This window comes from Leopardus geoffroyi, chromosome D3 (assembly GCF_018350155.1).
Source record: "Leopardus geoffroyi isolate Oge1 chromosome D3, O.geoffroyi_Oge1_pat1.0, whole genome shotgun sequence".
Lineage (NCBI taxonomy): Eukaryota > Metazoa > Chordata > Mammalia > Carnivora > Felidae > Leopardus > Leopardus geoffroyi.
Window position 1 is genome coordinate 7,887,713 of NC_059339.1, and position 25,004 is coordinate 7,912,716.

Below are 25,004 nucleotides of genomic sequence, written 5' to 3' on the forward strand. Positions count from 1 at the left end.
CTGTCTATCTATGTATCTACCTACCTATCTTAACATTTATTATTTTTGAGAGAGAGAGAGAGAGAGAGAGAGAGAGAGAGAGACAAGAGCATGAGCAGGGGAGGGGCAGAGAAAGGAGACACAGAATACAAAGCAGGCTCCAGGCTCTGAGCTGTCAGCACAGAGCCAGCCCCATGCGGGCTTGAACTCACCAACGAACTTTGAGATCATAGATCATGACCTGAGCCAAAGTTGGAAGCTTAACCGACTGAGCCATCCAGGGGCCCCGGGACATTTCCTTTAAAAGAGAGAGCCAGACAATAGACTGTTCACACATGAGTATTTTATTATAATTATGACAAGTATTGTGAATGGAAAGAGCTTTGTGCTAGGGTAAGCTGGGCAAACTTACCTGCTCTCAGTTTGCAAGGGGTGGTCTCAGAGATCCCTCTCTTTGGGTTGGGGTAAGAGCCAACTGCCCATTCCATTTCAGAGCATCCTGGCCTCACCAGGGTGAAAGGCCTGCTCTGTGCCATGAATAGGTGCTATGGGGTGAAGAGCAGGCTTTCCTACAAAGGCTGCTCTGTGTAGGAATCTAGGAGGCACTCAATAAGTAATTGGTGAATTAATGAAGTGCATTTCGAGGCGAGTTAAAAAGCCACTGACTCCATTTGCAAAGGATGTTGTAATATGGCTAACCAGGACAAGAGAAAAATCTCAGTACTGTTACTCCTAGATTTCTGGAAGGGTGAGAAATTTGGGGACTAAGGGAGGCACAGTAGGGGTGCTGGACTTCCATTAGACGGGTACTTTTTTTTTCTTTTTTTTAAGTAGGCTCCACACCCAACATAGGGCTTGAACTCACCACCCCAAGACCAAGAGTTGCATGCTCTACTGACTGAGCCAGCCCAGGTACGCTTAGATATGTACTTTCAGAGTAGGTGTTGGCACTGTGCTAGGCAGGAGATACGTCCATGCATGAGGCAGACAGGGGCCCTACAGCCCCAGGGTTCCCAGTGTGCTGACAGCATAGGCAACACTAAGAAAATGTGGTAAGTATTATGAGGGGGACAGGAAAGAGAAGATACCAAAGCTGGTTCCAAGAGGATAAGTAAGAGCTATGGAGAGGACGGCTGGCAGGAGAGACAACTCCTGGTGCACAGATCAGCAAATGCAAAGGTCTGGAGGAGAGAAAGCAGCTCTATTCAAAGAACCCAAAACAGTTGAGTGCGATCGGACTTTGAAGGCTTGTTGGGGAGAGAAGGTCGACTTCATTTTAATGAAGACACACACCATGACCACCCTGTTACAGAACACTGGTTCATTCAATCCTCCTGTAGCTCTTATACGTTTGATATTATGACCCCCATTTTACAGATGGGATAACTGAGGCTCAGTTTGGGCACCTTGTGTGAGGTCATATAGCTCACTGGATTTGGGAATTTAGAATGTTCCTTTATGTAAATGCTCTTGTTCTAGCAGTCCCTTTTTACCCGAGGTAATGCGTGTAAAAGGTTTTTTCTGTAATAGACCCATGTCCACATGAGGCCTTTCAGTCCTCTTGCAGGGCTTCTGGCTCCATCCAGTTTAGCCTGCAGCATTCAGGGAGCCCAGGAAGGGGCAGTAATGAAAGCCAAAAGGCCCAATGGCCTCTCTTAAAATTCCCCTGTGTCTATTCTGGTTCCCTCTCTGGGGGCACCTTCAGATATTATCTTCTGCTAAATAGAGAGTTTGATTCTCAGAAGTTCCAAGACGTGGGAGGTTTAAAAAAAAAAAAAATTGGCAAAATCAACAACTACAAAAACCCCTGCAGCAGCCTGAGCACAAAGAGTTTGAGTTTTGAACAAAGGGCAGGGTGAGACCCGAAAGTAAATGCTGACACATCCTCTCTCCAGCTGTGAACTGGGGGGTCTGAGGGCTGCTGCAAAGGTCATCGGTCTCTACATCTTTGGGGCAGGAAATGCAATTCAATCCTCTCAGTGACTGATTGCTCTGCAAGATTAATGGAATTGGCTCCAACACTGGTCGCTGTTGTGACAGCACAAAAAGTGAATCAGACTTCTCCCTTCCCCTCTCCTCCCACTAAGCAAGGTCAGCTGATTCCCAATTTTAAAAGTTCAAAACTTTTCTCCAGGAAATTTGTCCCAGGGTGTTCCTTTGTGGGGCGAAACTCTACCTTGAAGTTCCGGGGAATCTTTCTAGGCTTTTCACCCGTCCCTACTTCCATCTTTCAAAATAAAATTGATGTTAAGGGCAAGATCGTCCCTGAAAGGGTTAACTGCCAGCCAGGCTGTCAGGCCCTCGGGGATTGGCAACCAACGACAATTTAGCATGATGAAGTAATGCTTGGAGTTTGATTTCCATTGGTTAATACACTTGTCCATCAATCCAAAGATGCAAGTTTTGAAAGTATCTTTGAACTTTTAGGACTCGCCTCCTGGAGTTAACCCCTTAATTAACTCACCTGTTATTTCCAAGTTTCCTTCAGATCCTCGCTCAGGGAGATGTAGAACTCTCGCAAAGTCTTCCCCAAATGCCCAAAGCCAGATGCTCAGGCTGTATGGAAGCTGCCCTGATACTTCAATCTACACGGGACTGGTAGGGGGGAAAAAAAAGAAAAAAGAAAAAAGAGAAAAGGTCTTTGGGAACTCCACTCACTTGAACAAAAAAAGTACAGGATGCTGTTCCCCAAAGTATTTTTTAAATTGTGAAAGCAATACAAAATATGACAAAAATCCAGGATTTGGCAAAGTAGGAGGTGGAAACGCAAGTCCTTGTTATATTTGGCATATTTATCTTCTATGCCTTTTTGTTTAAAATGTTCGATAAATTTACAAGGGCAAATAATATATGAGATAGTCCCTATATCACTCCCTCAAAGTTTTCTCCCCCCTTGGAAGTGATCAAACGTAATGGCTTGTTGCTCCATTCAAGCTCTTTCTTCTTCTTTTTTAACTTAAATGGGATCATAGCATATATGATATCCTGACTTTTTTATTTCTTAACCAATCTTGAACTGTTTCTGAATCACGACATTCAGATTTACTTCATCCTTAGCTAATATTTTAGAATGATGCAGTTCTCCAGACAATATATGGAAAGATCTCCAGATCATATTAAAGGCAAAAGCAAAGAGGACAATGGGTAATATTTATGTGACATAATAATAATAATAATAATAATAATAATAATAACAACAACAACAACAGAAAAAGTATATAGAAGTGTGTAAATGCATAAACTATTTCTGCTAGGATACCCAAGAGACATGCTAACAAGTTTTCTGGGGATGGGAGTATGGACAGGAGAAACTGGGTAGATGGGTGGGGATGGGGGAGAAAGACTTAAAGCCATTTAAAAAAATTATTTTATTTTTAAGTAATCTCTACACCCAACATGGGGCTCGAATTCATAACCCTGAGATCAAGAGTCACATGCTCCACCCCCCAGAGCCAGCCAGGTACCCTTAGACTTGAAGCAATTTTAAAACAGTTGTTATTAAAAATTTTTTGTGAATGTTTATTTTTGAGAGAAAGAGAAAGAAACAGAGCGTGAGTGGGTGAGGGGTGGAGAGAGGGGGAGACACAGAATCTGAAGCAGGCTCCAGGCTCTGAGCTGTCAGGACAGAGCCCAACGTGGGGCTCGAACCCACCATCTGCAAGATCCTGACCTGAGCTGAAGTCAGATGCTTAACTGAATGAGCCACCCAGGTGCCCCCAAACAATTTTTAGATTGTGGAATATTTCATAAGTACAATCATATTTGTAAAATTTTAAAGAATACACTCAGGTGTTCACCATCCATATTAAGAAACAGGAAATCACCAGCACTTCTCCCTGTTCAGAGTTGAGTCTCTTCCTGCATTTTGTGTTAATCACTTATTTGCTTTTATTTATGCCTTACTGCTTATGTATATATGCCTAAACAATATTTATTTGGCTTAGATTTGCCAGATTTTGAACTTTATTGTCTTAAAAGATGAACAAAATGAAACTCCTGGGGCACCTGGGGGGCTCAGTCCAACTCTTGATTTCGGCTCGGGTCATGATCTCATGGTTTGTGGGACTGAGCCCAATGTCGGGCTCTACCCTGACAGTGTGGAACCTGCTTGGGATTTTCTCTCTCCTTTTCCCTCAAAATAAATAAATAAACTTAAAAAAAAAAAATAAAATAAAAGGAAAGTCCTGCCTGAGTAGGTATTATGGATACTACAACACAGAAAGTGAAATTGAATCTGTAAGATCTCAAATCAGGCAACTCTAATGCATACATGTGGTAAAAATGAAACGCTGTACCAAAGAATACATTTTCTTCTCTTTTCCAGGTTCTTTCCCCCATTTTTTGATTATATTTATTTCCAAAGAAAATCCTATACATATGAAAGAATAAATGTAGATATAGATTTGTTCCCTTTGGTTGACAGAGTGGTCAGCACAACTTGGTCAGCACAATTTGGTATTCCACATCTCATTGTTTCATGTTTAGGATGTCATGAAATCCTCCCACATCAGTATATGTAGAACTACTTTGTTCTTCTTAATGTTTTGATAACATTTCATTGCACAGAAAAATGGTCCAAGGATTATTTAATCAGCTCCCTTAGATCATATTCAGTCTTTTTCTTTTTAAAAATTTTTAATGTTTATTTTTGAGAGAGAGAGAACGCAAGAGCGAGAGCGCAGTGGGGGAGGGGCAGAGAGAGACACACACACAGAATCCCAAGCAGGCTCCAGGCTCTGAGCTGCCAACACAGAGCCCAACGTGGGGCTCGAACTCAGGAGCTGTGAGATCATGACCTAAGCTGAAGTCGGAAGCTTAACCAACTGAGCCACCCAGGGGCTCCATATTCAGTCCTTTTCTGTTGCAAACAGGGTTACAATGGATTGCATCTTTGTGTTCCTGTCTATCAGCACGATACATATCAGGAAGTGGTTACCCATTTCTAAGGCTTCCTGCCCCATCACCAATTATCTGTCCTTGAGAAGTTTATTTGTCAGATCTGGGCAGGTGGGACAATCTTCTACCCAACTGGCATCCCCAGGCAGGCACGCAGAGTGACTGGTTGAAGGGCTAACACTCCAAACATTCACAATGTACCAGATGGCCCCTTCTAGGAAACCTTTGCAGACATCCCTTGTCCTCTTCCCCCACCTCATCATTCCAATAGTTCATTTTCTCAGGGTCCCTTCGTTCATTCCACAAATATTTCCAGAAGGTTGATTATGGAGACCCAGTGCCAAATGAGACTGTGAGGCAGCTTGGTAGGTGAGTTAAGACAAATTCTGGAAAACACTAAGATTGCACAGTCCAATAATGGTAGACACAGTTACATAATACAGCTATTTATATTTTAATTAAAGTTAAAAAATAATTTAACATTCACTTCCTCAATCTCACTACCTACATTTCAAGTGCTCAGTAGCCACATGCGGCTAGAGGCTGCTGTATTGGACAGCGCAGACATAGAATATTTCCATGACCATGTCCTAGGGGACAGCCCTGCAGAGAGGTATAGTAAATGGTAAAGGCTGTGAGCTCCAGATTCCTATAAGCCCTGGATGCAAATCTTGTCTGTTATTTTACAGCTGTAAAATTTGGGCAAGTAACCATAAAGATGGCAAATTCTAGACTCTCTCTCATTAGGGTTTAGATGAGGATTCAAAGAAATAGCAACTGTGAGTACCTTTGCTTAAAGACATAGTAAGCATTCAAAAATCAGGAGTTCTTGGGGTGCCTGGGTGGCTCAGTCGGTTGGGCGGCCGACTTCGGCTCAGGTCATGATCTTGCGGTCCGTGAGTTCGAGCCCCGCGTCGGGCTCTGGGCTGACAGCTCGGAGCCTGGAGCCTGTTTCAGATTCTGTGTCTCCCTCTCTCTGACCCTCCCCCGTTCATGCTCTGTCTCTCCCTGTCTCAAAAATAAATAAAACGTTAAAAAAAAAAATCAGGAGTTCTTATAAAATCATGTATGAGTGTGAAAACAGCTTCAGTTTCTAACAGTTTGAAAATCTAAATTCTGGGGATTCCTAACTCCCTTTGGAGCTGTCTGTCCACTCCCTGTGCAGCCTGGAGTATGTCTACAATCAGAGCTGGTTCTTCTGTATCCCCTCTGTCTTGAAGCACAGAGCTGCTCAATCAACCTTTGATGAATGAAGAAATGAATGAATGAGGCCAACACAGCCAGGATTTGACTGGGCCTTTTGTAAGAATGAGAAGGAGGGTCCGGGAAGTCATTATTACTAAGTTTCAAATACAACTGGCCTGCTCTTTTTTTCCTGCAAGAAAAAGTACTTCTCTTGGAGAAGCACCTTAATCTTCCCTTCCCTCTCTCACCTACCTCCGGCTCCTCTGGGACAATTAGCCAACACCAGGAGCTCAAGGGTCTTGGCCCTTCCCCCTTTGGCCCAAAATAACCTCCTCCCCGACTTTGAGCAAATGCCTGGAATTCTTTCAAGGGGAGGACAAAGCCTTTCATCTGCCAATTACTGATAAAGGGAAAATGCAAATATGCTGGGGAAGGTGATCCATCAAGGACCCAACATTTATTGAGTGACCACTTAGGACCAGGCGGTAGGGTAGGCTTTCTGGGGGAGTCCAAGGGGAACAAACCCAGGCTGACCCATTCTTCTTTCTGGTCTGTAGTTTTCTTATGGTTTGTAAAGGGAAGGGATTAAATTAGGTGACTACTCAACCCTTTTCCATTCTGACAGGCGAGGACCTCCCCTTTGGGGTGATATATGGACTTAACTGTTTTTGCAGTGAGTTGCCTGCCATCGGATCTTTTCCTGACACCAGACTTTGGGGACACCATGAGGCCACATGGGGAGAGAGAGAAGGGTCTATGGGAGGAAAGGAGAATCAGGATCAAGCATTCTATTTCGCTTTTACCTTACTGCACTTAACTTCCTTTTCTTGACCCTCCAGCCCAGACACCCTCCTTTGAACATGTTCATTTCATTATGTGGGAGCAAGGAAGGTGGTCAATATCCAAAAAACCATGAGATGGCAGAACCAGGCTCTGGTTTGAGCCCCGCCAACTACATTTACAAGCTTGTGAGCTTGGGTGAGTGGTTTTGCCTTTCTGAGACTCAGTTTTTCTTTGTAATGTGAGGAATAACCAGACTATTACCCTTCAAGGGGTCTTGTGAGAAAGAGAGGCAGATAAATTGGTTCCTGGTTCTTGACAGGGGCTGAAGGCTAACCCCTTCTCACTCACACTGAGCTAACCTGGGCGATTTCAGTCTGGAAACAAATTTTGGTATTTGCCATCTAGTGGACTGGGATTAAAACAAACTTCAAAGAGCAGTTTTTGGGGGTGGGTAGAAAAGAATATAGAAAGCTAGGACAGGAAACTTTAAGGTGAGTGAGGGGGAAGCTATCTCTTAGGGTGACCAATCCAGGGCTGATAGTTCACATCCGATCTCTGATGGGGAAGCCACTTCCTCTCCACACCTCTCTGTCTGAATGGAGTGTTGACTGGGGACCATATGGGGGCAAAGGAAATCATCCAGATTGATAATTTCTCTGAGCCTCAGTTTTTCAAAATTACTTGCTCCAACTATCCTACAGGGGCTAATGGCAGAAATAAAAAATATGGGAAGTTTTTTTTTTTGTTTTTTTTTTTTTGGCAAAGCCTGCTATGAGCATCTGTAATGTTCCTTTATTGTAGCCCTGGTGCCATGTGGTTACCCCAAAGATCAGGCCTAGTTGGGCTAGAGAAATGTTTAGGGCCAGCTTTTCTCATCATCAAAGTCTAACTGACTATTACTGTTCATAATGGAATTACAGGACAGCACATTTAGGATTACAGTTTTGGGGGTGGCCATGGCCAACCAGGTATATTGACAGAAAGCAGGAGAGTGCCAGTACCTCTGCCAAGAATCCCTACAGGATTAATCGAGGGGCTCCCCAAGTTCCCCACGCCCCATCCCAGAGCTTTCCACCGACTTTTCTCTTATAATCGGCCAATGAGGGCTTACCCTTCGCCTGCTTGCCAGCTGCGTTAGGAGGCGCCAGATCCGATTCTCTCGGTATTTCACTCCTGAGCATCTATTTCCTTCTCTTGGCGAGCGCAGGGACCTTTAAAAACTGTCCAACTTGTGTTCCAGGGCTCGTCGCCTAGTAAAGGACTCCACAGACGCGGGCAGGATGAATGAATGAAATGCAACGTCTTCCGGTCAGCTCGGGTCTGAAAAGGCTCTGGTCTGGCTGTTATTTCCTGTACCTGCGTGTGTGTGGGTCCGTATCTTTGAGTCCGGGAGTTTAAAAGTTATGCAGTCCGTACAGGTATGGAGCTGCGCTAATTTCTTCCTGAGCCCCCAAATGCCTCCTCCACATGGCAGGTCCGCATATGGGGGTCTGGAGAGGATCGCCACCCCCGGCACCCCCCCCCCAAAAAAAAAAACAAGACATGCAGCAGAAAAAAACAATTATATATACAAAGCTCTTTGAATTTGGGTCGGCCACGTAGGTAATGGGGTGGGGTGGATGAAAGAAGAGGAAGAGGGGTGGCCCGTGGGGGCCGTGGGCAATGGGGGTAGGAATTGAGATGGGGGGTCGTTTTGGGGGGTGCCAGGCCTCGGGGGCTTTCTAGCCAGCAAGCTCGGCTTGCATTTCCGCGCCTCCCGCTGAGGCCAGCCGTGCAAATCTGCACCTCCCTCCCCACCCCCTCCTCCTTCCCTCCCTCCCTGCCCCGCCATCTCCGGGATGCGCCCGCCGCCTGCAACTCAGCCCTCCAAAAGTCAGCTCTGCACACAACTCCCGGGCGGCGGCGGCGCCTGCGTGCAAGGCGCACTCGTGACCCAACAACAAAACAGCGATGCCAGGGCGCTAACGGCGCCCGGTGCCTCCCGGGCGCCCTCCCCGCCCCTCACCTCCTTGGGCAGCCGCCCCCGCCCCCCCCATCCCGGGCCGACTGCCCCCTCCACTAGCCCGGCCGCGGGCTCAGAGCGCGATCGGCAACAATGTTTACGTTCCGGGGATTATGACGTCGACGCCTCCCCCCCCACAACTGCTGAAAATGGTTTCCTAGGACTTTGCAAACGGATCTGCTTAAGTGTTGGTGCAAAACTTTGTAGATCTCGGCTCTGGCTTGCTTTATTTATTTATTTTTTGGTTTGTTTTCTTTGGTCTTCCCTCCTTCCCCCCTCCGCCAAAATGCAGGGGGCAGGAGTGTTGACAATTAATTGGTGAACTCTCCTAAAAAAATGGAGGCAGAGAAAGACTCTGGAAGAAGATTGGTGTGTAGCTTTTTTTTTTTTTTTTTTTTCCAAATCTGTATCTGGTAATGATAGATCTATTTTTTTTTTGTTGTTGTTGTTTCTTGCTGCCTTTTCTTTCCTTTTCTGTATTTTGCAAGAGGACCGGAAAAAAATATAATAAATTGCATGCAAAAGGAAGCAAGCAGCTTACTCCTCCAGTCCCTTGTGAGGCTCAGAGTCTCAGACACTTAAGTGGGGAGGTGGTAGAGGGGAAAGGCGTGGAGAGGGACTGAGCGGGCTCGGGGTTCGCCCGGAATCTGGGGGGCTGCAGGGCCCGGCGCTGGGCGGTCGAGGGAGGAGGCAGGGGATGCGGGGAGTGGTGGGGGAGTCTCCTTAGGAAGTGAGTGTGCGCGCGCGCTTGTGGGGAGATGAGGCAGCTGCTGGTGCGTTTTGGGGTCTACGATGGGAGCTTTGTGGCGGGCCGTCTGCCTCTCCCCCTCCCAAGCCCCGACCTCCCCCTCCACCTCTTCTTCTAGCATTGGCGGGCGGTCGGCGGGGGTGGCTGGGGTCTCAGCCCTTCCATTTCAGCTTTCCAGCTTCCCGAGTAGCTCGGGGGCGGCTCCAGTCTTAGAAATGCCGCCGGCCCCCGGTTCCGGCTTCCCGGCTCTGCCGCCGCGGCCGCCCGGGCTGCTGTTAGCGCCGAGCGGGGCGCTGCGGCGGCTCCTCCCGGGGCCTACAAATGCCCCGCCAGCCCGTGCGCGGAGCCCCCTTCGCGGGTTACATAACCAGGCTCCCGGCCGAGTGGGCAAAACTCAACACCTATCGGGGGTGGGGGGGGGGGCAAGGGAGAGCCCCCCAGATGTCCTTTCCATGGCCTCCAAAGATGCAGGAGGGGAGTGCCCTGTACAGGGCACAGCCGGTCCCCGGGGGTGCGGGCCCCTCTCGTTATCCCGATTTTCAGCATCTTTGGCATTTGCGCAAAGTTGCTTGGGTCGCAATGGTGGGGTGCGGGGGGCGCGCGACTCCTGCACCTGCTTGAACTGGGCCTAGGGTAAGAGACGACCCCCAGTCCCCCCAATAATGCCTCGGGCTCTCTGGTTTGGGTCCCTGCAGCGCCCGATTGACCGCCAGAGATACGACGAGAACGAGGACTTGTCGGACGTGGAGGAGATCGTCAGCGTCCGCGGCTTCAGCCTGGAGGAGAAGCTGCGCAGTCAGCTGTACCAGGGGGACTTCGTGCACGCCATGGAGGGCAAAGGTGAGGCGCCCCCTCCTCGGGCCGCGCTCCGCGCCGCGGGCCGAGCGCACGTGGGGAGGGAGCTGCCGGTGGCTGGGTTCGTATTTCGCGCCCGCGTCCCCCATTCCAGGGGATCCGGTGACGAAACGAGGCCGAGCACTGGGGGGGTGGGGTGGGGTGGCGAAGGAGGAGGGCAGGCGGGAACGGGAGCCGGGCGTGGGCCTAGACCCGGCCCGCGCCCACAGTGGGCCCCAGGGTGGGCAGAGCCAGGGGACTGGTGGTCAGAGGGACCTGGGGACTGACGGGTGGGCCGAGGGAGGGCTGGTGCGCGGCATTCTACCCCTCCCAGAGCCAGCTCAGCTCATTGTAGCTGCGTGAGGTGCGGCTGCCTGTCTGGGAGAGGGGCTGGGGTGTCCCATGGACATTGTGATGAGAGTCCCCCTAGGCCCGAAGCCTCCCAAACCCCGTCCTATTTCGGGCCGTGCCGGTTAGGAGCTGGTGCTGGGGATGCTCTGGTTGCTGAATGATGCCTCCTCAGCCCCTGGGATCTGCAGAACCCCATAACCTTCTGGTCTCTGCCAGATTTGAGCAGAGGCTGGGTCAGTTCAGAGCTGTTGTCTGGAGCCCCCAGTTATGTCTGAGGCCTCTGGCCCTTCAGCCTTGACAGTTTGAAGTGGGGACTGGGGGTAAGAGAGTTCTACCCCCTCAGGCTTCAGGCTGAGATCCCTGACCACCGGAGTTTGAAGTGAAAACTTGGGGTAGCCCTCTGGGGAACCAAGTCTCTTCTCAGACTGAGACTTCGAGAGTTGTCCCTTGTAGGCCCTGCCAGTCTAGAGGAGAAGTTGGGGAAGCCTCTGGGGTTTTGGGGTGCCACCCTGAGATCTTCACGGCCTGAGTTTCTCCCTGGCTCTAGTATTAGAAAGGTGTCTGTGGTGTCCCGCCAAGGTTGGGGTGATGCTCTAGCTTGGTCTGAGACTTCCAGAGGCCCTGTGTGACCTCTGGCTCTGCCTGTGGGGTTGGGGCTTTGGAGATACCCCTGCCTACCTAGGTATTTCCCTATGCTCTCTGGGGTTTCTAAGTTTGGTTTTTTCCTCTCAGATACTCAAGTTTCCTTTATAATACACCATTTCCATTTTGTTGCCCCCCCCCCCCCCCCAATCCACCTTGGAAAACCCTTCCATCCCTCAGTGAGCTGACAACAGGGGAAGGGCCTCCCCCTCCAGGTTCTGGTTGAGTGGCTGGGGCTGTAGGTTAGCCCTCAGATGAGACAGTCCTGGCTTTGCATTTTTGAAGTTTCTCCTTTGTGCCCACTGCTTCCTGGGGTTCAGTGGTAGGGGGTAGTTGTTGGGGGAGGGAAGAAGAACTTTCTTCCAGCCTGCCAAGTCTTAAGAGCATTGCATATGCAGGCAGACAGTCTGGGGGGGGGGGGGGGGGGGGGGGGTGGAGAACTAGTCTCAACTACATTTAAATTTCCTTAGCACAAATGGGATTTTAATTCCTCTCGTTTCCTTCTCATTTTGAGTTTGGTGAATCCTATGAGAAAACGACATGCAAACTCTTCCTAGTTATTTGTGAAGAATTCTCAGCCCAAATCTGAGTGTTTTCTCAAGCTCTTTTGAGGAAGTTGAAGCTGAGGGGGGGGGGGTGGTGGTTGGAGTTGGGTTTTGGGTGTGGGCGTGTAGGGGGTGGATTCCAGCTAGGGAGAGTCCTTAAATCTGCTGTCCAGGCTCTTTGCAAAGGAGAGGGTCCTTGAGTTTTGGTAGTTAATTCAGATCTGGCCCCAAAATTTGAGGGAGGAGCTGAGAAACAGAAGGAGCCCTTAGCCTGGATTCAAAGTAGAAGCTTCTTAAACTTCTCTGCCTTTAAATCCTTAGGAATCCCCATTCACTGTGAGCCCCTGGGGATCTGAGCTGCTAAGGTCAGGGCTTTCCCCAGCTCTGGTTTTGTTCTCTCCCTCTGCTCTGAGCAGGGTTGCCTTGGCCTCCTCCCCCACCAAGCTGCCCTGGTGAACCGTTTGCCTGGGGCAGGGGCTTCAGTGGCCTGTGATCTCTCTTCTGACTGGCCAGGGAGGGCTTGTGCCCTTGTGGAGTGCCTTGGTTCACCTGAGGCTTTGGGGATGTGATGGTTTATCTCCGGCTTCCCTCAACTCCCTATTTAGGGATAGGGAAGGTTGGGTCAGATCCCCTGGTTTTGGAACTCGAAGAACATAGAAACTAAGGCCTCCTTCATTCTCCAGGGCTTTCGTTAAGGGTTTTGGGGTCTACGCTAGACAAACCCGGGACAGAACACTACCTTGTGAGTTTTCTTTGGGCCTCAGTGTGCCCTCTTCACACAGCCTTCACCTGGGGAGCATTCTGCTCTGTTACCCAGTTGAAGCAAGTATTGTGATAGCTGCAGCAGAATTTCACTATTAAGACAACAAAGCTGTGCCCAGTTCTCTAGTTATTTTGGCACCAAATACACAGTTTCCAGGGAAACCAGCTTCCCCCCCCCCCTCCCCTTCACTATGCAGGATATTACAATAAGATCTTCCCTGATGCTCAGCTACAATGAGAACTCTCCTCCCAGCCTCCTCTCTGGGGCTTCAGATCCTCCCAGGTGGTATTCTTCAATTTTGCACTGCCTTTACTTTCTGAGCTCAGCTTGGGGTGCGTTTCTCTGTCCCTCTTTCTCAGCGATCTGGGGCCTTTTTCTGTGCGGGGCTCTTTCATGAGTCTCTCTCCCCACCCTCCCTGGCCTTGGGCTGCTCATTGACAAGTTCTGACCCGTGGGGCATGCAGGGAATGACTGAGTAGGCAGAGGAGCTGATAGTTGGCCTGGCTTCTCCTGGGCTGTGCCTGCTCTATTTCCTTGTCATTTTACGGGGAGCTTTGCCCTAGAGCTGGTGCCTGCATCGAATATAACCATGCCTTTCCTCTGACCAACTGATTGTGGTTCATTTGCTCCCTCATGACTTAACCAACCTGTTTTAATTCCAATATCCAAACAGATTTCAACTATGAGTACGTGCAGAGAGAAGCTCTCAGGGTTCCCCTGATATTTCGAGAAAAGGATGGACTGGGGATTAAGTAAGTTGCTGAAACTAATTGCTTCTTCCCATGTCTCACTCCCTTACGGTTTATAGTTTGGGATGGATTTCCTGAGCCCTCCTCCCCACCTCTCATCACAGAGAAGGATCTTTCTTCACTACCTGGGGATAGAATCTCTTTGTTCAAGGCCTGACAAAGGGGAAAAACTCTCCAAAGACTGATCTTTTTCAGGGAATTTGGGCAGAGATGACAGAGGGTACTTGAACAGTGTTCACTTCTTTCCCTGACCCATCACAGTTAACGTCCAGCGACTTTCTAAAGAGAACATAGTACTCCCCAAATTAGGAAACTGAGGCAGGGCCTGAGCTGTGAAGGGATTGGCCAGTCTCTAACTCCAGAGGCAGGGTACCTAGATACATATTTTTCTACTCTGGACTCCTACTACATGGGAAATTGGTCCTTTTCTGTGGAGGGCATGTTTCCTAGGTTGCCAGGCTCCTTGCCTCCTCTTTCTCTGCCCCAGCACCTGCCTCCCCAACTGTGTGTTGTTTGGTTTCCATTCTCTTTGAGATCTGTCAGAGCTCCAGGTGGGGTGGGGGAGACATCCGACATCCGGGAGGAAGGCTGGAAGAACAGGTTTCCGCCCCTTGGGCTGGGGTGGAGAGGAGGCTGTGGGTGGCATCCCAGTTTGCCTCCCTCTCCAGCATCTACTGCCAGGCTCGCTCAAGAATCTCATTCCCAGGGTAGAAATCAAACCTCTGGCGTCACTGTGAATTACTAGTGAATGTCAGCACAGTCATTATGGCCTATGTTACCAAATGCCTGGAATTGGAATGATGTGTGTCTTTTTTTTTCCCCTTTGAACTTAAAGGGATCCCTCCAACCCTCCATAGAGCTCCTTTTTATGGAGATTGTTTGCTAGGGGAAGAGACAAAGAGAGGGCTGCTGACCCTAAAAGAAAGTAGGTGTTTGAATGCCTAGCTCTAGGACTTACCTTTGACACCACAATTCAGTCTTCCCCTGAAAAGTGGGGTGGACAGTGGATGTCTCATCCACTTTTCTGTGGCAGTGCTGAATTCCTACTGGGGAGAGTGAGGGGGTTTGGTTTGCCTACTGGAGTGAGGAAAGGGCTCGATGGTTGGAGAGTGACCCTCTCTGGGGGCACTCACTGGTCTATCCCCCTCCCTCTGGATTATCTCATTCTGGGTTCCCCAACTGAGAGCCAGGGAACCCTCTTGGAAAAATGGTTTCCCCCTGCCCCAGAGTTGGGTCTAACTCTGTTGTTTCTGGCTTCTCAGCAAATATCTGTGCTTCTCTTTTTCCAGGATGCCTGACCCTGATTTCACAGTCCGAGATGTCAAACTCCTAGTGGGTAAGTTGCTCACTGTGTGTGCAGCTCAGAGATGCCGAAGTTGCGGGGGTGGGGGAGGGACAAGAGGCAGAGGTCTTCGCCACCCTTCTGTTTAGATTTTTAACTGCCTCTGAAAAGAAAGTCCCCGTGGGAGGAGGCAGGAGCAGGTGTGAGCTGCAACCGTCTCATTCCGGAGAACAGGTCAGATTGCAAAGTCGTAAGAAGCTGTGTGAGAGGGTGTTGGCCAGTGCACAGTTTTATGAGGGCTGATTTGGACCCTAGCCTCCATCACAACACAATCTTAGATTTCTCCTTTGCATTGTTTGGGGCTTGCTGGGTAAACACTGGGGTGCTTTGTGACCCCTGAAAGACTTTCAGACTTTGGAGGGGAGAGATCCTGCTTCCTGCTTCCTCAGGGTTCTAGACAGGTCTAGGGTGGGGTTTGCCACTGAGTACCCAGCATATGCTTATTAACTCCCTGAGCACCTGCCGAGTGTGCTCTGCAGAGTGATCACTTAGTGCTCCAGACTCCTGACCTGGCATTTCAGATGTTACAGGACGTCCTTCAATAAATCTGTTCTTTCCAGAAGTGTTTCTCAAGTAGCTCCTTCATGGCAGGCAAGTTCAGAGCTGTGAACATGACAGACAAGATCCCTGTCCTCTTGGTTGGAGCGATAGGCAACAGACAAGTAAATAGTTTTTAAAAATCGATACCTTTTTGGAAGATGATAAGGCCTATGAAGAAACAAGGCAGGGTAATGGGCTGTGTCTTAGATGGGCTGGTCAGAGAGGGCCTGGGGTGTGTGTGTGTGTGTGTGTGTGTGTGTGTGTGTGTGTGTACATATGGACAGAAGCCTGACTGATGAGAAGCCAGCTGTGGGAAAGAACATTTCAGATTGAGGGATAGGCCAGGTCAAAGGCCAGGAGGTGGGGGATGAGTGGAGTGAGTAAGGGGGAAAGGAGAAAAGGGGAGAGGTCACAGGGCCAGAGCCATGTAGGGCTTTACAGGCCCTGGTGGGGAGTTAGGGTTTGGCTCCCAGTGTGGTGGGAAGCCCTGGCGAGTTTTAAGGTGGGGTGAAGGGGGTAGACATGCAATCTGATCACTCTCTTTGGGAGAGGTTTAAAAACACTTTTTTAATTGACATAAAATTCATAGGCCGTAAAATTCACTATTTAACCACTTTGGAGTGTACAACTCAGTGCTTTTAGTACGTTCACAAGGTTGTGCAGCCATCGCCACGATATGATTTCAGAATCCTATCACCTCTAAAGTCAGCCCTGTACCTCCCAGTTCTCTGCTTTCAACTCCCAACAACCAGGGATGTGCTTTTTGCCTCCGTGGGTTTGTCTGTTCTGGACATTTCGTGGAAGTGGAATCATATAATATGTGGCCTTTTGTGATTGGCTTCTTTCACTTAGCATCGTGTGTTTGAGGTTCATCCATGTTGTAGCAGGTGTCAGTGCTTCATTCCTTTTTTTTAAATTTATTTTTGAGAGAGAGAGAGGGAGAGAGAATGAGTGGGGGAGGGGCAGACAAAGGGGGACAGAGGATCTGAAGTGGGCTCTCTGCTGTCAGCACAGCAGACATGGGGCTCCAACCCACAAACCCACAAACCTTGAGTTCATGATCTAAGCTGAACTTGGACACTTAACTGACCGAGCCACCCAGGCGCCCCAGTGCTCGGTTCCTTTTTATGGCTGAATATGATTCCAGTGGACGTGGGTGCATAGACCACATTTTGTTTATCCATTCATCAGTTGGTGGACATTTTGCTTGTTTCTCTTTCTGTTATAGATAATGCTGCCATGAATATTTGTGTACAAGTTCTTGTGTGAACACATGTTTTCATTTCTCTTGGGTCTACACCTAGTTAATTGGGTCATATGTTAACTTTATTTAACCCGAGGAACTGCCAGACTTTTTCAAAGCAGCTGCACCACTTTACATTCCCATTAGGAATGCAGGAGGGCTCCAATTTCTCCACATCCTCACCAAACCTTGTTATTGCCTGTCCTTTTTTTTTTTTTCTGTTTTAGTCTTTTTTTTTTTTAAGTTTAAGTAGGCTGTATGCCCAATAGGGAGCCCAACATGGGGCTCAAACTCAAGACTCTGAGATCGAGACCTGAGCTGAGCTTAAGAATCGAACATTTGGGGCACCTGAGTGGCTCAAGTTGTTTAAGTGTCCGACTTGAGCTCGGGTCATGATTTTATGGTTCGTGGGTTCCCACATTGGCCTGCTTCAGTTTCTGTGTCTCCCTCTCTCTCTGCCCCTCTCCTGCTCATACTCCATTTTTCTCTGTGTCTCAAAAATAAACAAACATTAAAAAAAAAAAAAGAGTCGGATGCTTAATAGACTGAGCAACCCAGGCATCCCTGCCTGTCTTTTTTTTTTTTTTTTTTTTTTAATGTTCATTCATTTTTGAGAGACAGAGCGGAGGCAGGGGTGGGGCAGAGAGAGAGAGAGAGAGAGAGAGAGAGACACAGAATCCAAAGCAGACTCCAGGCTCTGAGCAGTCAGCATAGAGCCTGACGTGGGGCTCGAACCCACAAACCACAAGATCATGACCTGAGCCGGAGTTAGACGCTTAACCAACTGAGCCACCCAGGCACCCTAGGACATAATTTTTTTTAAAGCTGGATTCTAGAAATGCTGAAGGAAGTGAACATCACGGCAGAAGCAGCAGACTTTCTGACGCTGTGCGGAAGATGGCATGGTGGACCCCCAAAATTAAGTCTCGGCACATACGACTCATTCTGGGGCCGCAACCCCACCCTACCCTTTGCTGCTGGACAACCTTAGTTTGAGGCCCACCTCTGCCAGTTGACTGATTTGGGGCATGCTGCTTAATCTACCTAAGCCTCTGTTCCCTCATCTGCAAAATAGATCTAGTAGTAGAATCTGCCTTAGTGGAGGATTCTAGAAGAGAATGAATGAATGCTTGGCATTTCGTTGGCAGACGAGTGCTTGATGAATGGTCCCTGTTATTATTTATTATAAAGGAAGGCCATGGATGTGAGAAAATTCTCTTTTTTATTTTATTTTATTTTTTGAGAGAGAGAGAGAGAGCAGGGGAGGGGCAGAGAGAGAGGGAGAGCAAGAATCCCAAGCAGGCTCCGCACTGTCAACTCAGACCCCGATGTGGACTCTAACTCATGAACCATGAGATCATGACCTGAGCCGAAATCAAGAGTTGGATGCTTAACTGAATGAGCCACCTAGGAGCCCCGATAAAATTCTCTTTATGAGCAAGGACGAAAGCTAGATTCTCAAGTCTGAGGTTCAGGCGACATCAGAGTCTTAGTAATGTTGCTCTTGGCCCTTTTGAGGAACTTAAAAGCCCTTTGCAGTTTTATTTTTCTCTAGTCATTTCCAGGCTTCTACTGCTTTCTTTGCACCTCATTTATCTGGTTGTTGAAGCAAGAGGACTCAATTCGATGGTCCTCATGTCCTTGCCAGCTCTCGAAAAGTCTGGGATGGCAAAGAAGGCAGGAATAGTGATACCCTACACCCTATCTCTCTTGGCATTTCTGTGATGATCAAATGGATTGATGGGTATTGAAGTGCTTTGTGAAGATATAGTGTGTTCCATGCAGTTAGCATGGGGTATTATGCCCATTTTAATCTCTGAGAGTGCACGCAGGCTTCCGGGGAGCAGCAAAAGGGCACATACTTCACAGTGACATAAATGGCAAATGTAACTCAAGCTGGCCTAAGCAAAACAGAATTCACTGGCTTACATGATAGGTTTAGAGTGTGACCTTCAGGCACGTCTACATCTAGGTGTTCCAAGAAGATCTTGAGAGGTTCAGTCTTATTTTTCCTTTCTGCTTCCCTCTTTGGCTTCCTCTTTCTGCTTCATTCTTGGGCAAGCTTCTCCCCATGTGGTGGCAAAGATGGTGAGCCAGCAGCTCCGGCTTCTATCCTGCCAGCTCAGGTTCTCCTTCCCGACCCGCCAGTCGTTCCATCAAATGTCTCTGGATTGGCTCTGATGGCTTTAGCGGCACCCCACCCCTGGAACTGGCGGCTGGGGTCAGCTGCAGCACAAGCTAGTGATCTGGGAGTGGGGAAGGGGTGATTATCCAGGGTTGCTGGGCGACATTTACATGTCCCAAACGTAAATAGAAGTTCTGCCTTGGAAGGTAGGGTATGGGGAAGGCTGTGCCAACCCTGTCAGTGTGGGATCTCACCCTCTGTCTTCTAGACTCTTGCCCCCTCCCCAGGCCTCGTACCTTGGGAGGCAACTGTTCTAGAAGGGGCCAGCTATTGAGGCACCGGTTGCAGCCACAGATTCTTCTCTAATGCCGTAAATCAGGCTTTGATCTATCAGCTCCATTTATATGCCTTCTGGGAATTCAGATACCTGGTCTCCATTCCTAACTCCTCACCTTTAAAAACAAAAGAGGCACTTTGCATTTTTAGGACAGGGTACACTTTAAAAAAAAAAAAGACTTGGGGCGCCTGGGTGGCTCAGTCGGTTAGGCGTCAGACCTCAGCTCAGGTCACGATCTCGCGGTCCGTGAGTTCGAGCCCTGCGTCGGGCTCTGGGCTGATGGCTCAGAGCCTGGAGCCTGCTTCCGATTCTGTGTCTCCCTCTCTCTCTGCCCCTCCCCCGTTCATGCTCTGTCTCTCTCTGTCTCAAAAATAAACAAATGTTAAAAAAAATTAAAAAAAAAAGGCTTTTTATTGAAGTATAATGTACATATAGAAAAGTGCACGTATGATACCATACATCTTGATTAATTTTAACAAATTGAATGTACTATGGTCACTGGCACTCCAGAATCAACCCCTGTGTCCCTATCCAGTCACTGCCCTCCATTGTCATCCTGACTTCTAGCAGCGTGGATGAATTTCGCCTGTGTTCATCATACTTTTTGGCAGTGGAATCAGGCAGGCGTCCACTTTTACTTTCAGCTTCTTTTGCTCAGCTTGGTGTTTATAAGACTCATCGATACTGTTGTGTATAGTTGTAGGTGGTTTATTTTCATTGCTGTAGTTTTCTGTTGTGTGACTATTTCCCTATTTATGTATTCATCCTATTATTATTATTATTGTTGTTTATTTTTTGTAAGTAGGCTTCACGCCCAGCACAGAGCCCAATGCAGGGCTTGATCTCATGACTCTGAGTTCATGACCTGAGTTGAGATTCAGAGTCAGATGCTTCACTCACTGAGCCACTCAGGTGCCTCTATTCATTCTCTTATTAATGGGCACTCTGATAGCTGCCAGTTTAAGGCTGCTGTGAACACCCCGGGACATGACTTTTGGTGAACAGATGGGTGCATTTCAGTCGGGCATATACCTAAGAGTGGAACTGTTTGGGTCACAGGGTATGAGCATGTGTTTAGTTTTAGTAGACACTGTCAGTAACCGTCCACAGGGCTTGGTCTGCTTCTCATTGCTCTGCATCCTCACCAAGAGTTCATGTTTCCATCCTTTTTTTTTTTGTTTTGTTTTTAAGTAGGCTCCACACCCATCACGGAGTCCAATTCAGGACTTGTACTCACGACCCTGAGATCAAGACCTACCTGAAATCAAGAGTCAGACAGTTAACCAACTGAGCAACCTAGGCTCCCCTTTCCATCCTTTTCATTTTTTTTTTTTTTTTTTTTGAGAGACAGAGAGCGCAAGTGAGCAAGGAGAAGAGAGAAAGAGAGAGAGAGAGTCCCACGAGGGGCGGGGAGAGAGAGAGAAAGAGAAACAGGGCTCACCCTGGGCTTGTGTTTTACCCGAAGCAGGGCTCCAGCTTACCCCATGTGGGACTTGAACTCATGAACTGTGAGATCATGACCTGAGCCTAAGTCAGATGCTTAAGGAGTGAGCCACCCAGGTGCCCCATCCTTTTAATTTTAGTCACACTTCTGTGCTGGAGGGAGTATAGTTTTATCACATGGTGCTTTTATTTATTTATTTAAAAAAAAAATTTTTTTTTTTTTTCAACGTTTATTTTATTTTTGGGACAGAGAGAGACAGAGCATGAACGGGGGAGGGGCAGAGAGAGAGGGAGACACAGAATCGGAAACAGGCTCCAGGCTCTGAGCCATCAGCCCAGAGCCCGACACGGGGCTCGAACTCACGGACCGCGAGATCGTGACCTGGCTGAAGTCGGACGCTTAACCGACTGCGCCACCCAGGCGCCCCACATGGTGCTTTTAGTTTGCATTTCTTTAATAACTAATGAAATCGAACTCTGTTTCATATGTTTATGTGAGCTGTCTGATCAAGTCTTTTCTCCATTAGTTTGAAGGGTTGTCTCTTGTTGATTGTAAGAAGTATTAGTTTGCGAGGGCCTCCATGACGAAGTATCATAGACTGGATGATTTAAATAACAGAACATTTTTTTTTAAGTTTTTAGATGTTTATTTACTTATTTTGAGAGAGAGAGAGAGAGAGAGAGGGAGCAAGCATGAACAGGGGAGGGGCAGAGAGGGAGGGAGAGCTAGAATCCCCAGCAGGCTCCGTGCTATCAACACAGAGCCCAACACAGGGCTTAAACCATGAGCTGTGAGATTGTGACTTGAGCCGAGATTAAGAGTCTCACGCTTAGCTGACTGAGCCACCCAGGCACCCTTGAGAAATTTATTTTCTCACAATTACGGAGCTAGAAATCCAAGATGGAAGTGTTTGTTGTGGGGCTGGTTTCTCTGAAGACCTCTCTCCTTGGTTTGTAGATGACTGTCTTCTCCCTGTGTCTTCATATGGTCTTCCCTCTTCATCTCTTCTTATATCAGTCTTGGGGCGCCTGGGGGGCTCAGTTGGTTAAGCGTCTGATTCTTGATTTCAGCTCAGGTCATGATCTCAACAGTTCATGAGATCGATCCCCACATCGGGCTGTGCGCTGACAGCACAGAGCCTTCTTGGGATTCTCTCTCTCCATCTTTCTCTGCCCCTCCCTCACTCATGCGCAGGCTCTCTCTCTCTCAAAATAAATAAATAAGCTTAAAAAAAGGGGGACATCAGTCTTGTTGAATTAGGGCCCACCCTAAAGGTCTTATTTTAACTTAATTACCTCTTTAAAGACTATTCTCAAACATGATTACATTTTGAGATCCTGGGGGTTAGGAGCTCAACACATAAATGTTAGGGGACACAATTCAGCCCACAACATAAAGTTTCTTGATCTATTCTGGATATGATTATACATTCCAAAATCTCTTACTTTGTGGATTGTGTTGCCTTTTCACACCCCTAAAGGTGTCTTTGAATGAACAGACAGACGTTCTTTATTTTAACATAGACCGTTTAGCGCTTCTTGGTCTATTACTTATTTTGTGTTTTGTTTCAGAAATATTTGCATACTCCAGGGTTGGAAGATCTTCATGTGTTTTTCTCAAAAAAAAAGCTTTATTGTTCAGACTTTCACGTTTAGGTCTGTAGTTTATGTGGAATTGATTCTTGTGTTTGGTGCACAATAAGGGTCACGATCCCTTTTCTCCTGTGTGTATATCCAGTTAATCCAGTACCGTGATTGAAAAAGCATCCTCTCCTCATGGCAATGAAGTATTGTCTTTGTCGTAAATCAGGTGACTGCTTTTGCATGCGTCTGTTTCTGGATGCTCCAGTGTGTCCCCTGAGCAGCTCCCCGCATCCTGCAAATAACGGGCTCAATCCCAGATAATCCATTTAAGAAGAGTGGGATATTTTCACATACGTGGGTTGGGAGTTGGGGGGATAGAGAGACTGGGAAGGAATCCTAGTTGCCTCTGAAGATGCTTTAAACTTTCTGAGAAAACATATCCATAAAGTGCTGGGTCCCCACTCACTCTCTACCAATTGTGTCACTGATTGTGTCCTGCATATTATCTTACTGTATTTCTCTCTAAAGAGGATATCCTAGCTCACCGATGTTTTCTTTGACCCCTTTTCTTGAAAAATATTCATGACAAATCACCTCATTCAGCATTTATTTATCCAATTATAGAAATAATCTCCTGTCTTTTACTGCCTGTTTACCAAATGACCTCATTTTGTCCTCACCAATAATCATATAAATTGTTACTGTTCACTCTCCCGATGGGGATCCGAGGCTTAGGGGGAACAAACCACATGGCCCGTGGATGGGCGATCTACATGGGACCTGAACTCAGCTCTGGGTGCTTCCCACACTTTTGCTTCATGACTTTCTCCTCCATTCATTCTTCCTTCGTAGTGTTACTGGTGTCTGCATCGTGTCTGGTGAAGGAGACTCACCAGACTTGGATGTGCCCTTGACGGTTGTGCTTAGTAAATTCTCACACTTTAGAAATCAAAGATAGCTGGGGCGCCTGGGTGGCTCAGTCGGTTGAGCATCCAACTTCAGCTCAGGTCATGATCTTGAGGTTTGTGAGTTCAAGCCCCGCATTGGGCTCTCTGCTGTCAGAGCGGAGCGTAGAGCCTGCTTTGGATCCTCTGTCCCTCCCTCTCTCTGCCCCTTTCCCATTTGTGCTCTCTGAAAAATGAATAAATACTAAAAAAAAAAAAAAAAAAAAAAAAAAGTCAAAGATAGCTGACTTGCCTCCAGACTTTTCTTTTTCTTTTTTCTTTTTTTTTTTAAGTTGGTTTAAAATCATAGACACTTTACATTTGAAACTCTGGAAGAGTTTGTTTTTGTTTTAATGTTTATTTTTGAGAGAGAGAGAGAGAGAGAGAGAGAGAGAGAGAGAGATCATGACTTGAGCCGAAGTCAGACACTTCACCGACTGAACCACCCAGGTGCCCCTGTGGAAGAGCTCTTAGAATTCCTCTAGTCTTGCTTTCCCCTTACACAGGTGGGAAAAACTGAGGCCTGGAGACAAGTGACTTGCAAGTTGCCCAGACAGCAGATGGCATATCAGATTCAAACATGGGTTTGAATTTCAGTGATTGGGAGAAGATGATGCTTGTAATGGAAACCCAGAGGAAAAGTAGACTTGTGCGGGGGGTGTGGATGGGCTCAGTTCTGGCCACGTTGAATGGAGCTCAGGAGAGAAATCCAGGGTGGACAGATGGCACGGGAGGCATCCACCTGGAAGAACAGATAGAAACTCAAGCAGAGGAAGGTGCATGAAGTCAGGAAGGCTGAGACTCCTGAGTGCCAAGGAAGGAGAGTTTCAGAGGAGTTCGGTTATAGTTCTTTTTTTTTACTTTTTTCTTTTTTGTTTTTTTGTTAAATAAGTTTTAAAAATTAATTTATTTTTTTAATTTTAATTTTATTTTTAAAATATTTATTTTTGGGAGAGTGCAAGCGGGAGAGGGGCAGGGAGAGGAGCACAGAGGATTTTGAAGTGGGCTCTATGCTCGCAGGCTGACAGCAGTGAGCCCCATGTGGGGCTCAAACTCAAGAACCTCAAGATCATAACTTGAGCTAAAGTCAGATGCTCAACCAACTGAGCCACCCAGGTGCCCCTATTTCTTTCTTTCTTTTCTTTAATGTTTATTTATTTTTGAGAAAGAGAGAGACAGAGTGTGAGCTGGGGAGGGACAGAGAGAAAGGGAGGCATAGAATCCGAAGCAGGCTCCAGGCTCCGAGCTGCCACCACAGAGCCCGACATGGGGCTCGAACTCATGAACTGTGAGATCATGACCTGAGCCAGAGTCAGATGCTTAATTGACTGAGCCACCCAGGGACCCCTTTTTTTTCTTTAAAGATGAGCCCCAGCTCACTGGTTTGTCCTATTTCCCTTTCCTTGGAATGCCAGTGTTCTGAAATCAAAATCTTGACGGTACCTGGGCCTTGGGGAGCTAAACTTGCTTCTGCCCACTGTTTACCTAATAGAAATCACTCCCCTGTGGGTAGCTCCTTAGACTGGAACTACTCGCATTAGCTGTTGCTTCCTGAGATCTTAGAAGCCAGGAACCTCTGCTGTATTTTTTCGTCTGATCCACATAAGACTGTATTTGCCACTATCCCCATTCCATAGATGTCAAATTGAGGCTCAGAGTGATTTGTCCACAAATAGCTAGTGTGGGGAGTTGCTGATTTGTGCCCATATCCATTTGACTAAGGAGCTGTTCTCTTAACTTCTGCACAGTACTGTGGCTGGCTCTTGGTGTCCCATAATCCAGAGCTCTGTAGTATTTTTGGCTTGAGTATCTGTTTGGATTTTCTTGGCTGATTGGGTTTCACCCTGATTTGTTAGTCTGGGTTTGTATCTTCTTCCGTTTTTTTTTTTTTTTTTTTTTTAAGTTTATTTATTTTTGAGAGTGTGCAGAGAGAGAGAGGGGACAGAGGATCCCAAGCAGGCTCTGTGCT

The 25,004-nt window shown here is 47.6% G+C and overlaps 1 protein-coding gene across 10 annotated transcripts in view; it reads left to right on the forward strand.

The window, feature by feature from the left end:
- Positions 1-25,004, forward strand: part of KDM2B (lysine demethylase 2B) — a 153,097-nt gene that overhangs the window by 18,607 nt on the left and 109,486 nt on the right. For 2 of the 10 annotated variants that reach the window (XM_045459210.1, XM_045459211.1), the window contains exons 1-4: positions 8,667-9,032; positions 10,289-10,433; positions 13,402-13,480; positions 14,767-14,813. In XM_045459210.1, coding sequence (XP_045315166.1) covers positions 8,682-9,032; positions 10,289-10,433; positions 13,402-13,480; positions 14,767-14,813 — 622 coding nt within the window. In that variant the 5' untranslated portion in view covers positions 8,667-8,681. Of the gene's footprint in view, positions 1-8,023; positions 8,262-8,666; positions 9,215-9,527; positions 9,619-9,793; positions 9,977-10,288; positions 10,434-13,401; positions 13,481-14,766; positions 14,814-25,004 lie in introns of those variants that run through there. The other 8 variants (XM_045459219.1, XM_045459217.1, XM_045459215.1 and 5 more) reach the window with 8 other exon arrangements.